A 14,460-nucleotide genomic window follows, 5' to 3' on the forward strand; every position below is an offset into this window, starting at 1 on the left:
TTATTGAGGGCTAAAGCTATGCAAATTTTATGGCGGGGTCGCCTGAGAGACTGCTGTCCATGAGGCGTCTCTACACAGCTCCACCCTCTTATCCAAATGTGGTCCCTTCAGGCTCCAAAAATCAAAGACGGCGCCTGCAGAAATGCTGAACTTGAGCCTTCCAAATGCGAGTCAACCAAAAATGCTATTTACAATGGGGTTAAATAGCAAAAGTTGCTGTTGCTCAAACTACAGAATGTACTTCATCTAATTTTTGTATGCTCCCCGCCACCACGGACACAAGTATAGAAGTGGATCAAGAGAGAGAGCTTCTCCTCTTCCTCACTCACCTAAACGCAGCCCAAACTCAGATCAAACTGTAAAACTAAGCGGTGCTTATCAAATATAAACCATGGTTCTCTTCTTGTATTGCCTATTTCTCACCTTAAAGGTTTTGAGAAAGATGTTTTAGTACACTGTAATATAAGAGTCTTTGACACCATATAGCGCTATGTTTCCTGCAAAGTGAAAACAGAGGTTGAAAATACTGAACAGGTCTATTTAAGGTTTATGTAAACAGTGTTCATAAAGCAGATGTATACATCCTTTAAGGATGTATACATCTGAAATACATCTACTCAGTCTAAAAATAACAAGCCAATGCTGACTCACACAGGACTTAAAGCCAAGTCTCCTGTATGAATGTTCTGCTCTTGATCCCTTCACCAAAGCTTATTCTCATCATGGACTGTGGCGCTTTTTATATTACATCACCTGACTTTCTGGCAGTCCATTTGGGAGTTTTTTACCTGTAAATGTGCCATCTTACTCTCAAAGAATATCTGAGACAGGCTAATGCTTCCCCTAACCATGACCTCTTTGCCCAAATCCTAACCACATGTGATGACTGCTAACCAATCACAGCACACAGTCGGATCTATAATAATGCGCTGTAGGGACAGGTGCAAATAATCGAATAGCTGCAATGCAACTGTTCTCACCTGTACCAGCAGACATACATTTCTACATAAGCTGCAAATTGTAATGTAAAGCCTCATTCCTACTGCACAAAAAAACAAGCTAACATCTGCTAACATCTGGCTTTTTAATGCAATGAGAATGCATATGATCGGCATTCACCCCCGGTCCAATGACTCTGCAGCAGACATGGGTTTTTACAGCCTCCAGCTCCGATTGGCATTGATGGGAATACAACATCCAGGTGAACACAGTGATTTCAATTCCTGAACCAGCGAGATGCAATGACACACCACCGGCACCGTCACTAATTATTGTCCATCTCCTCCTGAGCAGCACTAAAAAATTATCCAAATACATCTGCACTGACTTTGAAAGAGTGACTGAATATTTAGGAAATACAGAAAGAGAATAAACCACAGAAAAGTTTTCAGACCTCTGTTCCTGCGTCTGTCTACCGTTTACCTGTTCTCTTGCCTGTCTGCGACGTTGCACAGACACACCAACAAAACAACCCACATACATACACATACCCACAAAAGCAGTGGGAAAGCAGTATTTAGCGGGTTTACCTGTGTTTGAAAAACCCATGTGCATGCGCAAATTTTGGTGGCAAAGGGGTATTACTATAAGTTTTTTATATGTAGGCAGAGTGCACAGCATCTAAAGGACAGCACCTTTAACCTCACACGTTCTTAAGAAAAATGGGCAAAACATTTGAAACATGATGCTTATCCCTGCACTCATGTGTACATGCAAGTACAGTTAAAGAAATAACTAGACTGAAAAAGTATTTTATAAGGTTAAGAAATTACCTGAAGAATTGAGAAAAGGAGTTAATAGTCTAACCTAAAGAATTATTATGAAGAATTGGGTAATGTAGTCTATATAAGCACACGTTCCACCTCGGCCATATGTAAATACACCACTCTGGCATTAAATTAGCTTTTGCCCTTTGATCATGAGTTTATAATCTCAGAATTGGCTCAAGGAAGTATTTACCACTTAAGTCATTATTACTGGCCACATCCTCCTAATGAATTAATGGGACTGTGGGGAACTGTGGGGCACAGCGCTGCTGGAAATAATCATGACTCAACCTTTGCTCGAGAAACAAAAGATAAAAAACAGTGAGACAAACAACTATCCGATGTCCTTCTCTCACCTGAAATGCGTGTGGCGTGTCATCCACACAGTACACCCGCAGGCTGTAGCTCATGGAGCCCGCCTCCATGCTCCCAAACACAGCCAGCTTCAGCCTCTTGACGGCAGCCTGCGTCAGGGGCTCGCCCACCAGGGCGTACGAACCTGGCTGGTCCAGAAGCAGGTGGCAGCTCGTTGAGTCCATCAGGCAGTAACAGGAAGTGGACTCCTCCTCCACCGACATCACGTCCTGCAATAAAGCACAGAGGTGGTGCCCATGAAGACACAGCAGGTATTTTCCTGTTGTTCCTCTCAGCTACAACATATCACATTATCACATTAAAGATTCATCTTTTTGTATCCTGTTTACTGCTGAGAATGAAAGGAAGAACAAAAAGACGATTTGCATTATGATTAAAACATGCACTTCAAACTTGTGAACTAGACCTCTATAGACAGGTGTGACATATCATTAACACTGACTATGAAAGAACCAAAAAATTCTGCACACTGTTGATTAGCTGTACTCGCTTTATCAACAGGCATTGTGACTGCAGGATTGGCATTGTTTGCAATCAAATTAATTTTCTAAAAATGTGGCAAAAACCCAATTTAATTTTATGCAGGTGTTTTTAAAAGATGTATTATGATTATATTGTAATTCTATTCAATTATATTTTTATTATCATAAACTGACATTGCTTTTTTCTACCATAAAATTTAAACAGACTTTATTACTAGATTCATTATGTGTTTGTGTATTTATTTTTTAACTTCATTTTTTGAAGTTACTTTTATTTTCAGATTTGTATGACATAACACTGAGTTTTTTTCCCCACCATATATTTTATACCATCAGTAATTACCATACCTTTTTTTTTACTAGATTCATTTTTATCTTTTTATTTTTGTTTATTTATCTTTATACGTTTATTGTATTTCAGATTTTCATTAAATTACATAGACTTTTGCACTTTTTTATAATGCATTATACTGAGAAAATGTTTTTTATTATTAATGAATTGACACATTTTGTTAACATATACAGTCTATATTGATCTCACTAAAATCACACTAAAATCACAACACTAAACTAAACCCTCTCTCTTTAAACCTCTCTGTTTTTATAGCTAACTGTACTATGTCTGATTATCACAGAGACTGTGTGACTTCACACAAATGGAAATGAATAGGGGTCATTAATATTTAGAGCTTGTGAAATGATGTTCACAAGTATTTTTTTGGATATAGGTATCAAAAATTTTGTGAAATCTTACTGTTGGAATTATTCCTGCACAAAGTCTTAGCGACGGACGCACAAATTTCTCATCTCTGTATGCAAACCCATAGAGATACGCTACAAGCTATGAGTTACAAGAAAGAATTTTGATCCTGCATGTCTAAGAAAGTTTTCTGCACACACTTATTTAAAATGTGTAGCAGTGGAAGTATTTCGTGTAAATGTAATCAAAATTTGTGAAATCTTACTGCGGCTGCACAAATCCACCATCTGTGTATGCAAACCCCAAAAGATATGCTTCAAGCTACGACTTATAAGAAAAATATTTTGATACTGTTTTTATTACTCGTGTTAGCATAACACAGGCCAGTAATATATCACATCATAACTGAATAGACTTTAAGATTTGTGCACAGCCATCACTCCATCTACACTTCAGAAAGCCACGTTCAGTCAGCATTAACTTGACTGCATGGTTAATAATTGCCTTAGATTCACGGGTGCAACGACTGCACGTCAAAATATGATGTAATTTCCCCTTTTGCGTCAATTTTAAGGATTTTTCATCTGAGCTTTTGTAAATACAGTCAGCGCCCACTGCTTGTGCTGCAGTTTTCAGTTTAACAGGGATGACTGGTCATGAAGATATGGTCCAAATAATTTGGGCCATTGGCTCAATGATATTGACTACATTGCCATTTGCATATTATTATATTATATCACTTAATCAGCTCTGGTGAAGCATCCAACTTCAAGCCTATGTAGCATAGCTAAGAGCTAGCTGGCTAATCTTGGCTTTGGTTACTGTAAGCTCATTAGCATCGCATAACTCTTTACTAAAAGAAAGCAATTTTTTTGTTTTACACTGTTTTGCACCTTTACACAATTATTTGTTTACTTAATCAGCTGACCATTTATTATCTTTACTATTAGGCAATTTCTGTGTTTAGATTATTCATCCATTGTTACGGACAGAGGGAAAAATGCATGATTGAGTACCCTAATTTAAAAAAAAAATCTTTATGATTTAAATATAGGATTTTAGAAATATCAGATTTGCCTGCGGTCTGCACATCACCTAAAAATGAGCACAACTTTCCCTCTGCTGTATTAAATTTAACCACTCTTTATAAACATTGTTTTCTTCTATATATCTCAATTACTGGTGGTGTCAAAGATTTCACTGCTGTATGTGTCAAGAAATTATAACTTCAAAATTAACCTCTTTTCTTGCTTTAGATTATGTTGTCTTTTTCCCCAACCTTATAATAAAACATCTCAGCGTTAGAAGTGCCAAAAAGAAATTCACAGATTAATATACTACATATTGATGGTAATTATTCTATTACGATCTCAAGAGGTCTAGCTCCGTGTAAAAAAAAACCAAAAAAACTCTCATGAATGAAAAACTCCAATAATAGAAATTAAAATGTATTTAAGTATTTTCTACAGATAGTGTCTCTAAAACCCCCAAATTACTCAGATGAGTAATTATCTGTTGCAAACTTCTTAAGGTTATGTTTATGCTAAATTCTCAGAAAAACATCATGATAAAACAATCCTCAGTGTGTTTTTGAACAGTTTGAGACGACCTCTGACAACACATGATGAGGAAAAACATTAAAATACAAACTCAATATACTGTATTTTGACATTTAATCCTTACAACTGTATTTTTTTTTTATGTTTTTTAATGAATGAAGAGAGATCGGGAGGAAACCGGAGCACCTGGAGTAAACCCGAAAAAATAGTCACAAATGAATACAAATTTACAGTGTTTTTTTGGTGAGGGAGAAACCGGAGCACCCGGTGAAAACCCTTGCAAATTGAGTCACAAATTAATGAGTGTGGGCTGAGCCCTGAATGTCCCGAAACCCTAGGAATCTAGAAATTCTCGTGCATATACCCGACCTGCGTGGGGCTGCGGTGACTGGCTGCACAGGGGTGCTACTGCTGGCCTCTGGCATCATGCCACCTTGCATGTGTGGCCCCTGGGCCGAGCTGGCAGAGAATTCCTGCTGAAGGGCGTCATGTTCCGTGGTGATCTTGTCCTTTTTTGCCCTCATGGCCTCACATTTCGCCTGCAGAGCTCTTTCTTTGTCAGCTGTCTTCTTGAGCTTCTGGAGCTCTTTGCTGAGGGCTTTATTCTGGCGTTTCAAGGCTTTTTTGTCAGCCTTCAGGGAGTCATAACTGTTGGCAAGAGCTACTTCTCCTTGGAGGCTGCTGCGGAGCTCATCAATCTGAATCTGCAGAGACCTGTTGCCCTCGCCCAGGGATTCGATCTCCTGCTTGATCTCGAGATGTGTTTGCTCCACAGCTGCTTCTTTGGAGCGCTCTGCCTGCAGCTCCTGAAGTTGTTTCAGCAGAGTGTCACTGTCGTTGGTCAGGACTATTTTCTCTGCTGCCATGGTGTCAAAAGTTGCCTTGAGGTCGCTCAGAAATTGCAGGTTGTCCTTGCAGACCTGGATTTCTGCCGCTGTGGTCTTGTTGCGTTCCTTCAGGTCGTCGATGTATTTTGTCATGTTGTCATGTTCGGTCTTCCAGTCTGGCTCATTTTCAAGCTTGCTGCTGAGCTCAGACTGGGTTGTCATCAGGACTCTATTGTCTTCCTGCAGGACTGGCAACTCAGCTTCCAGTTGGATGAGTTTGCTCTTACAGTCCTCTCTCAACTGGAGCTGTTTGGTGGCATCCTGAATTTCCTGCTTCAAATTGACGTTTTGTTGTTTCAAAACGTCAATTTTGTCCTGCGCTGTCTTGTGTTCGTCCTGATAGATCTTCAGCTCGTCGGATTGTTTCTTGATGCCCTCGAGTTGCTGCTCCAGGGCATCCTTTTCCATTTCGAGCTTCTTGAGTTCCGCTGTTTTGGCCTTACTGTTTTTCTTTTCAGCCTCATATTCTTCCCGCAGACTTTCAAAGGGGCTCAGCTTAGACTGGAGGTCCTGAACACTTTGCTCCAGAGTCTCACGGCGAAGGTCCAGTGCCTCATTTGACTCCTTAACGGTTTTGTAATTGTTAAAAATGGTGCTCTGCTGGTGCACCTTGTCAGTGAGGCCCCGGACCTGTTTCTGCAGGGAGACGCAGAGTTTCCTTGCAGATTTTTCCTCTGCTTGGATCTCTTCAAAAGCCTCCTCTGAGATCTCACAGTTCTTCAGCTGTCTTTTGATGTTGTGGATCTCCTGGTGCAAGGTCTTGAGCTGTTCAGTGACGCCCCGCAGGTTCACAGTCATGGCGCTGAAGTCACCGTCCCCATCTGCCTGCTCCTGGTGGAGGTCCATGGCGTTAATGTCCTCACTGGAGTCCAGCAGAGGCTTGGTGTTTCTTCTACGGCTCATGTTCTGTTCTGTGAAGGTCGGAAAGTCGAAAGCACTCCTCTGTTGTCCACAGAAATACAGTGACGAGCTGTATTGTCAGTGTATTAGTGATGCTGGAGAATGCAGCACAGGTAAATCTGGATGAACACTGTGGGTAAGAGTATCTGCTGGTGGTAAGGCGGCTAACAGTTGAATGATCATCTGTCTGTCTGGTGCCACATAGGTGAGGTTCTGAAATGGAATGTTGGTGACCTAACCAAGCAAATCTGTGATGTCACATCACAGTGTTCTAGAACATGTCTTTGCTGCACTAGAATGTTGACATGTGTGACATCACTTCCTGTTATAGAATTATTGCTAAAAAAATGAGGCAGCTGTAATGTAGGCATGTAATGCAGCGGTAATGTAGGCATGAAGAGACTGGAATAAAAGAGAGGACATCTCTCATTATCTCTCTCATTAATATATTCATTGTCCATTGTGAGTCTGACAATTTTATAAGGTTACAAGAGTCTGAGTTTTAACAGTGTCACACTGTTGACAGGCTTGTTGCTGTGTGTTGAATGAAAATTATTATTATTAATAATAATAATAATAATAAAGATAATTATAATAAAAATATGATGATTATGACATTATTATTATTGTCTTTTTATATATCACTTTTCAAAATCAAGTTACAAAGATAGATAGATAGATTAAATTAAGACCACAAACCTTGTGAAAGCGCTTTTATAAAAATGTGAAAAATTCTATCACCCCCAATATTCAAATATCCTCAAAGTTTAAACATATCTGCTACATATGAAACGTACAAATTTAACACATGAAATTTACAAATGTCACATGTCTGTGGTTCACTGAAATGTATATTTGCGAAATTTATTCTGGCATTTGGGTTGAAAATCCACTGTAAAGAGGCCCTATTATGCTCATTTCTGGGATCATATTTGTTTTGGGGGTCTACTAGAATAGGTTTGCATGCTGTAATGTTCAAAAAGCACATCATGTGTCTCATGTGGCCCTCTGCTGCAGCGCCTCTGTCTGAAACAGTCTGTCTGACCTTATGTCCCGCCTCCCGAAAAGCCCAGTCTGCTCTTATTGGTCAGCTGGCTCTCTCAATCATATTCTGTTATATTTGTTACATTGTGATATGTCTAAGTTATGGAAGTGCAGTAAACACTGAAACTCAAACAAACTTTTTCAGGCAGCTTAGGAGCAGTGTCTTCTGAGGGCGAGAGAGCTCCCTTTGGCTTGGACTTGGAATAAGTTTAAATTCTTTGGAATCAACCATCCAACTGAACTCAGGACAGTTTACTTAAAAGAATACACCTTGGTTCTTAGAACTCCCCCAGTTAAAATCAGAGCAGATTATTTGGTTCTTTCACACTATTCAAACACAAAATGTACATGGACCACTTGGGAATTCATGCATGAGAAAATGGAAAATCGTGTCCATTGATGGAAAACATGACATAAAAAACTCTCCAGTACAAGATTTATGCCATAGAAAATTGTAGGCAAACATACACATATTAAGAATTTAAATGAATCCAAAATCCACAAAAATAAATCCAAAATTGAGTGTGTAGTGATGGTTGCAACTGTGAGCAAATATCAGATATACTGTGCACATCAGCTATAAAAATATGCACTTATTTTATATGGTAAAGGTAAATTCTGTCTGCAGGGCTTAAACACATTAGGTTCCCAGCATTTTCTACTTCATCTGCAGTAATTCAAGTCAGTTCAGCAAAGAAGGTGGGCTGGCAAAGGATTAGAAGGAGCCAAAAAGAGAGAATTAGCAGAAAGAATGTCGATACTAGTTATACTAGTTTTGGGTTAAAAGGGTGGCAACCAAGGTACCTGACTTATGATGTGAACCTACCCAGTCACCAAAAGAAATGTTGGCATTGTACATTTCTGGACACCAAAGATATGTTATTGGTAAGTTCTAATTTAGTGAATACGTTAAAATGTGTTTCAACAATACTGTGATTAATGTGTGGTTATGTTTATGCACAAAAACCACTTTGTTACGATTAGGAATAGATCATGTTTTCGCTGATACAAAGGGACGTCAACTGCCGCCACACAGCGATTGTAATTCTCTGGGAAACACTGTAAGCATCATAGATGTGGGTTGGTCAGGGCCTGCCACATTACTACAATTAGGTTGAGAAGGCAGTTACCTGGCCTTGACATGTAATTTCTGCCAGAAAGGGCCTTAATGAGACTCTCCCATGTGTGAGAAAACAGTATAAAGGGCATTTGGGAGTTGTTTACATGCTGCATATGATGTTTTTGTTTCATGTCTATGGTGGCGGGCCAGTGTCCCCCTTGGGGATTTATAAAGTGAGTCCAGTCCAGTCCTGTCCTGTCCCGTCCCGTCGGTTGATGTGTCAAAAATGAAACCAACCATGATTTTTTAAAAAAAATCTAACAATAGTCGGGTTTCCATTATCAAACGTGATATTTTCAAAATTTTGATAAAACACATATGCAAGATGACTGCATTTCCATTGAGTGATATTACGCCACTTCTCTCACATGGATGGAAGGTTTATTTCTATTGCAGCCACTCAATGAATCTTACTCTTAATCTAATATCGCTATGATTTCTTTGTCTTGTATAAGAGTTAAGAAGATCTTGGTCTATTTCTCCGTTCACACAAACCAAGTCATGTTTTGGAGAATGTCATGTGACTTAGTTGTACTTTTCCTTCTTCTATGGGTTAAATTGGCGGTTGGCATCCATAAAGTCACATTACCGCCACCTGGAGCTGCACATCATACGAACTATGAAAGCGAAAAATGTGTTTCCATTGCAGTTTTGTGAAATTTGGCTTTTTCGAATCGCCCGAAATACCACCTCAAGCGAGCATAAAAACTTTTTTTCAATAAATGGGAATTTTTAAAAAACTGACGTGTTTCTATTTGGTGTATTTTGTTTCGCAATCTCAATTTCAATTTCAATTTGCTCAATTTAAGGGTTAATGTGTCTCTAACCTACCAGTAAGTACATCAGGCCCCTAACAACCCATTTCTATTAACCTTATAAACACAATAACGACCACTTAATAGGCCAATCTCAAACATCCCGATTAAGCGCACAGCCAATAGGTAAACCTGGGATCATATTACAATAATCAGAAATAGTCAGACATTATCCTGCATACTATTTAAGACTTCCCAGACCTGCAGAGAAACCCTCAAAGTAGCACACAGATGGACCAGCTCTAAAGAATAAATGGTGGCTTCTGGCACCACCTTGAATTTTGCATTGCATGAAACCTCTATCTGCCCCGTTTCAAGGTCCACTTTAAAACAGTTACCTATTACACTAATGTTATTAAAGCACAAACAAGCCCATGCAGTCTTAAAGCTGACTGCATTTTTTTTCAGTTGCAATATCCATGTGGAAAAGTATAAACGCTGCCTTTGACTATGCCTTCACCTGGCTACAATCACTGCTACCATGATCACTGGAAAGTCTGTGTGTGACACCCGTTGTATATGCACCACAAACTCTCTGAAGACTCTAATAATTTCACTGTAACTGTGTATGGCTATTACTGGAATTGGACTGTGTTTGCAATGAGGCTCATTTGCATAGAAAAAGGCCAATTATGCACCAAATGTATGCATATTACCTCATTTTAATACATGCAAATAACACAGAACTATTCGCTTGGCTTCACAGTTGGGGGTGCATTACACCCTTTGCAGCATCTTTGGGAGTTACACGGTGTCTTTCAGTCTTATTTGTGCAGGTATAGTGGCCGCAAAAACCACGCAATCCTTCCTTGCATCACCCCTGAGTTTGTTAGACGCCTCTTGTAAAACTAAATATTCATGCCCAGAGCTGCATGGATATGACAGGGAATATGTGCAAATGAACTTACAGTAGAATATATTATAGATGGAGTTCTGGTACATTGCTGTTGAATAATGGTGTAGGTAACATAACACCGGTTTAAATCACAAAGCAAAAACCCACACAGGTTTTCTCCTCCTGAGAATGTGGAAAAACCATTTCCCACAAGAGTGATGGTTTTAGTACATAGCACAACACAAAATAGTCATTATGTACAATACAGAGTGTTTTATTTATGAGATAACAACGGCAGCCGGGAAGCACTTCATTATGTCCAATTGGAATAAAGGAATCTTTTATGTCCTGTCTTTCATTTTTTGCCTTTTCTTTGCTTTTCTTTGCTTTCAATCATCAGACATTGAAAAGAAAACATAATAATAAACCAAGGGGGGGAGGGGGGGCTCTATTATAGCAAGTAATGACAAGCCAGAGGAAGTATCATAAAGCGCTAACTAAAAATCTGTGTTTATGCAATGAATGAGTCAGCTCATTCAAACAAATGCTGTTTCACATAGTCTCTGCCGAGCTCATTTTCGTGATGGATATCATGACTGATGTGTTACTAATTCTAGGAAAATTCCCCAAATTCCCTTTAAAGAAAATAAACTTTAACAAAAACTGCAAATGATTTCATGACTATTAAAGATCTATTATATATGCAGAGGCAGTTCTGGTACATTTGGTGCCCTAGGCAAACCCCTCCAATAAATTATCTAAATAAAAATTAGAAATGAACTTGATCAGAAGAATAAACTAAAAAATATATAAATATATATGCAATTATGTAAAATAATAATAAAAAAAAAGTACAAATTCACTTTCCACTTGAAATAATGATACATCATTTTTTAAATTCTGGACCTATGCTAATACCAATGTTTAAAAAAACAATTTGGCTGATAGCCAATATCAGTGTTTCTAAATTGTTGCTCGAGTTGTTGTTTGTGTTTATTTATTCTTTTATTTATCCGAGGAAACACAGAAATCTACACTATAAAAATAACTCCACTGTTTTAAAGTAATTAAGCTTTTCACTACGCTACCTTTTAATGAGCGCAAATCCAATCATACACTTTTATCAAACAATAATTAAAATAACTTTCGTTCACATGCTTTTAAAAAAGCAAAAGCCTTTTTAAATAATACATCACAAATCCTTCGCTAATATTTATTTAATGTTGCTGTGAAACCAAAAGCTATATTTACCAAGATTACAGTGAACACATCATGAGAATGCTATCATTTACCTTCGCCTAATGCTAATTTCTATTGAAAAGAGCTTGAACGCATCACAGTGCAACTCAATGCAACCTCTGTGAGCTGACACCGAAGAGCTCTCCTCCTGCTGTTTCAACACAGATATGTTATTTTTGTCATTTTCTTTCTCTCCTCATACACTTGTCTTGGTGGTTTAGTGGTAGGTGATGATGTGAGTGTACTACAAGGGCGGGTTACAGAGGATGTCAGTGTACCCTTTAGTATATTGCAATGACTTTTTGGCTGAGAGCGGGGTATTGTTACAATGTAATTAACAAGATAAAGGTCCTCTGATGTCCACTTGACTTGCACATCACACATTTTTCAGACTGTGATGACTCACTTTTTTTTTCTGGGCACAATTTTGGCGCCACCCCTTGGAATGGCAAGATTGGCAGCCGCCTAAATTGCCCATGGAAAGTGCCGCCAGTGTATATACAACAGGTTCTCATCTCAAGTTGTAACATATTGCTGCTCTGACCCCATCACATTCAGATGGGAAACGAACACTGGACTCCTGCATGAAAGCCAAGGGTTTGTTGGACCCATCCACTGCCCCTACAGCCTGCCCTATAGGCGCCCTCATTGCTTATATTATATCCACACCAGCAGCATTTAAACTTCCCGCCATCCTGCCATGTTTTATGCAAATGCGACAGGTTCCGTCAGGCCGCAGTCTCAAGTGGCATATAATAACACCGTGCCCAGTCCTAAGGGCAGCTGTGGCTCAGAGATAGAGTTGGTCGTCCTCTAATCGGAAAGTCAGCGGTTTGTGCCTTGCCTCCTTCATTCAACATGTCAAAGTATCATCGGGAAACATACTGAACCCCAAACTGCTCCAAATGCTACGCCATCAGCGTGTGAGTGTAGTTACTGAGTAGCAGGTGGCAACATGTGCAGTAGTCTTGGCCAGCAGTGTGTGAAAGTGTGTGTGAATGGGTGAATGTGACATGCAGTGTGAAAGCGCTTTGTGTGGTTGGAAGACTAAAAAAGCACGATACAGGTGCAGTACATTTACCATTCTGTCTGGCCACGTTCTTACCTGACACCATTCACTAATGTTTCATGTGGACGCAAAAGGTGACTTCTGGCAATGTTACACCAAAAGCACTATCAAAGCAGACGTATTCTATGAGTTTGGAATGGGCTGAAATATATGACTACTAAGGATCGAATATATGTGACAGGTATAGATCTGTAGTTGCCTACTTGGGAGCTAAATGGTGAGATTTCCTGCATAAAGATAATCCAGGCAAAGGAAGGCAAAGTGCACTAAATTCACATTATAATCAGGCACTGCATCGTCTAATAAGATGCAAAATAAAGTGTTACCACTGTGTTCAGCCTCATTCACGTCAGGTGTTAGGATGCCTTCTGTGAATACTTTATGTTTATGCATTTTGTACTTTCTGCATCCTCATAAGCACAGCTTAACTCACTGCAATATGGCACTGAATAATAATATACTGCGGCTGGGAGTGCTCAGGAGTCTTCTGTGGGTAGTGTGTATTCTAATGACAGCTGAAATAAGGGCATTTTAATGGCACTGTGCATTTGCAGGTATTACGCATCGTCAAAAGCCTCTGCTCTCTAACTTCAGGTTAGACCTCAATGGTAAGTCATTATTTCTAACCAAGAGGCTCTGAGGATCTCTGCACCCTTTTAATATTAGAGTGAAATCTCAAAGCGACATGAATCTTGTATTCATTCATATTCCCTCCGGTCTCCTTCCCTTACTCATTCGCAACACTTGCACATCGTGAGAAATTGCCCTCTTACCCTGAAAAGAAATCTTTTTTTGGTCACACAATAGCGAACCGAGAATACTTATAAAAGGCAAGGTTAGGTAAACATGAGCCTGAGCTCAAAGGAGGAGGAAGAATATATACAAACTGACACAAAGTGGTGACACCTCCGTAAGCAAACAAGATGTCAGCAGAGGAGCTCTTCAAAACAACATCAGTCTCTGACTGAATGGCCCGAAGAGAGTCGACAAGGTTTCTAATCTTACAAAGATGGACAGGGAAGAGGATAGTACAAATGAGGGACACGGGCAACTTCTGTTTTATGTATTTTGGCATCAAGTTAGACAACCTAATTTCTGTATGATACTCACACAGAGGGACCCTTTATTATTGGGTTAACCTGCCACACACCTGAGTTTTAGGTGTCTTGAAACTAGCTCAATATAAACCCACTTATTCCCAAAGACTTGCGTATGGTAAGAAAAATGCAACATTTGTTGGTCTATAGTCTTAAAATCTAATACTGACATACTTTAGGAAAGTACCCAACAGTACAACTTTGACATGGTTAGATCACATGAAAAAATCACACTATTATCAACAGACTGAATGACAGTGACATCGCGCTAACAACAAAAGTCACTTCCAGATAGAAAACTGGCAACTGTTTTGAATTGCGGAGATATGTAAATTCTGCAAACTTGTTTATTTCTGTCGTCATTTTCAGTCGTAACTTTAACATATAAAGAAATAGAGTTAAACACTGTGGCCCGACCTAACTGACATTTCTGTTGTGCTGATTTAATAACTGTGTTGCTTTGCTAAAATCTTTGATAAACCAAATATACCAGCATGGAAGTTAAGCGATGTACTGCTGTTCTAAATTTTGGTTACGTCATTAGGGGGCAGGGGAGGGGCTGCATGGGCGCC

The 14,460-nt window shown here is 39.3% G+C and overlaps 1 protein-coding gene across 6 annotated transcripts in view; it reads right to left on the reverse strand.

Annotated features, from left to right (window-relative positions):
* unc5db (unc-5 netrin receptor Db) overlaps window positions 1-14,460 on the reverse strand; it is a 273,315-nt gene that overhangs the window by 29,359 nt on the left and 229,496 nt on the right. For all 6 annotated transcript variants that reach the window (XR_015776501.1, XR_015776502.1, XR_015776499.1 and 3 more), the window contains one exon: window positions 2,123-2,350. Coding sequence is in view for 2 of the 6 variants with exons in the window: in XM_088077178.1 (XP_087933304.1) it covers window positions 2,123-2,350 (228 nt within the window). In the remaining 4 variants the exon portion in view is untranslated. The remainder of the gene's footprint in view (window positions 1-2,122; window positions 2,351-14,460) is intronic.

The sequence above is a fragment of the Plectropomus leopardus genome, chromosome 4, assembly GCF_026936395.1.
Source record: "Plectropomus leopardus strain MGB_pleo_1.0 chromosome 4, ASM2693639v1, whole genome shotgun sequence".
NCBI lineage: Eukaryota > Metazoa > Chordata > Actinopteri > Perciformes > Serranidae > Plectropomus > Plectropomus leopardus.